The 2,776-nt window shown below is 37.8% G+C and overlaps 1 protein-coding gene across 1 annotated transcript; it reads left to right on the forward strand.

Annotated features, from left to right (window-relative positions):
- The first annotated feature begins 528 nt into the window (after positions 1–528).
- LOC120594058 (protein FAM47E-like) lies at positions 529–1,812 on the forward strand. The gene has a single exon (XM_039852090.1). The coding sequence runs from the start codon at positions 529–531 to the stop codon at positions 1,810–1,812; it is 1,284 nt and encodes a 427-aa protein (XP_039708024.1).
- The last annotated feature ends 964 nt before the right edge of the window (positions 1,813–2,776 follow it).

Raw genomic sequence — 2,776 nt, forward strand, 5'->3', positions numbered from 1 at the left:
CAGAACTATTAGAATAGCCAAAATTGAAATGACCAACCATACCATGTGTTGGGGATATGTGGATGAAGTGCAGTTATCATATACTGCTAGAAAAAATATTAAATAATACAACCACTTTGGAAAAGTTTTTTTTTTTTTTAACGTTAAACACGTATCATACACTCCAGCCATTCCACTCATAGCTAAAATTTACCCAAGGGAAATGAAAGTACATGCACATACAAATATGTGAACATGTGAAAAATTCATGGCAGCTTTATTTGTAATAGCCTCAAACTGGTAACAACCCAAATGTTCTTCAAAAGGCGAATGGATAAATAAATTGTGGTATGTCCATACAATTGTCTACCACAAAAAAGAATATACCTTTGTGGCTCATCCTAGGCAAATGAGGGCTGCACGTCAGCGCCTGCATTGACCCGCCTCCGGAAAGAATCTGGGTGCATCTGGTAAGCGGTCTCCTAGCAACCAGAGCAGCTGGGACAACAAAGCACTAAGGCCGCTTTTTGCCCTGCCGCCAGAGGTACCATGGTGGACAAGAAATGGCTGTTAGGGCCACGGACTCTGGAACCAATGCCCCTGGGAATGAACTGTAAGCCCTGGTACCAGGACAAGTTACCTTCCAAGTGTTTCGCAAAGCACAAGAACAGGTTGCTGAAGTTCCCCACCTCCCTGGATAGCCGGCAGTGGATATTTGTCAAAGAGGGACTGGATGACTTCAGGATGGGCTGTCCACCTTGTGAAAATATGATCACTCGCGGCCCTATGGAGGGATTTCTCCCTATAATTGATCATAGAGTTTCCCAACCTGCCTCCAAAAAGAGTCGGAAAAAGCTGCCCGCGGAAGTAGACATGTTTTCCACACTCTCGCCAGCCCAGCAAGCACGGAAGGCATTCGTAGAGGACAGCGAAGCCAGCCTAACTAAGTGTCCCTTGACTCACTACCTGAATCTGGAGGAAGATCTACCTGAAGACCTCTTATTAAATGTTCTGGAAGTGCTCGATCCTGACAAGAAGCTGGAGGACACATGTACTTATTGTCAGGGCACCAGGAAAAGAATGAAGTCCCCCACAAAGCTTCGTGAAAAACCTCCGGCTGAAATCTACCTGGAACCTCCCAAGAAGACTCCTCTGAAACCTTCCGACAATTCCCTTCCTGAGAAAAAGAGAAAAAAGAAGTCAGACACAAAGGATTTTCCCAAAGGTTCTCCTCTTCACAGAAAAATTCCGAGAGCAGTTCGTAAATTCTGCAGATGGGTTGATACTTTTGGAGACTTGGGCATTGATGAAGAGTTCATTATGAAACAGTTTGATATTGGCCATGAGTGCAACCCAACCTATGGTACTGGCAAAATAAAGAAAATAAGCCAAGTTCCTTTGGAATTAAGGTACAGTATACAGCTAGATCCTATAAAAGAGAGAAAATTCTCCCTACAAGAAGACAGCTGCGAGAGGAAACTGCAGAAACCATATGATCCTTATAAACCCAACCGTGTGAAAATGAGGTATGGAGCATGGTACCTGAAACCCAAGCTGTGGAAAAAACTAATAAATGATGAACCTTTGCTTGACCCCTTACTTGAAGATGAAGGTGGGATTTTTGGAAAGAACCGTGAACCAGACATTATTGATGATCTTTATGGAACAATTGCCTTTAAAGACTTCATTGTAAGCAAGGGCTACGATATGCCCGGTGTGCTCGAGAAGTTGTTTATGAGAAAGGGGTGGAATTATGATTCTGTTAATACTCCAATACACCGAGTAATTAAACTCAGCTCAACAGTAGCTGATGATTCAGAGGAAGATGATTAGACAGGTTTCTACTTACTATTTACTTGGCTATTTCATTCTCTCATTTAACATCATTCAGAATTCATGATGAGTGTCCCACTGTGTACAACTTTGGTTCCACAACATCTGTAAATTTAACAGCTGATGCTTATAAACATTTCTAAATGACTTCTGCTTGGGTTAATCAATATTTTATGTATTTTACTAATTATGAATCACTATTTATATATTCTAAAAAATTTTATAGCATTGTAAATATATTGTTATATTATTTGTAAAATAAAACTTTATAAATAAAAGAATTACATTAAAATAATCTTGTTATGTCAACTACAACATGAGATGAATCTCAAAATAATTGTGCAGAATAAAAGGAGACCTGTATAGCTCCACTATATTAAAATTATAATGAATTAATTATGATAATTATATTGTTGAGCAAAACTTGAAATCTATGTCCAAAGTAATTTTAGCCTCATTTAATAATAAAGTTGTTATCTCCCCTATTAAGATTGCATCAAAGTCCAAAATCAGATTGAAAACTATCAAAATTATAGGAGAAAATTTAGTTATACTGTTTTATCTTACCACCTGATTTAATATATTTAAAAAATTTTCATATTCATAAAAATTTCCCGTGAAGGAGTGTTTCCATATCGTACAACACTGGTGCAGAATGGCAGAGAGCTTCAAGCCCCGAAAATCTAGTGTGCAAAATAGATAAGTGAGCAAAACTACCCAGCAACATCGAATATCCTCAAGTGTTTATTCAAGTACAATTAATTTTTGCATTTCATGAATAGAAATATACAATTCACTCATACATTTAAAATAAGAAATCAAGCAACTTCTTTATATTTCCAAAATAATAGGTAAACTGTCTGGGACAGGAAATTTTATAGCTAGAAAGATTTGTAGAGGAAATCTGAAGTGCACTTCTGTTTCCAGTAATGAAGGAATTCATCTTCAAATAGAAGTATGTATT

The sequence above is a fragment of the Pteropus medius genome, unplaced genomic scaffold (assembly GCF_902729225.1).
Source record: "Pteropus medius unplaced genomic scaffold, Ma_sr-lr_union100, whole genome shotgun sequence".
NCBI lineage: Eukaryota > Metazoa > Chordata > Mammalia > Chiroptera > Pteropodidae > Pteropus > Pteropus medius.

Coding starts and splice junctions, on each gene's coding strand:
- LOC120594058 (XM_039852090.1), top strand. CDS start 529: ATGGTGGACAAGAAATGGCTGTTAGGGCCACGGACTCTGGAACCAATG.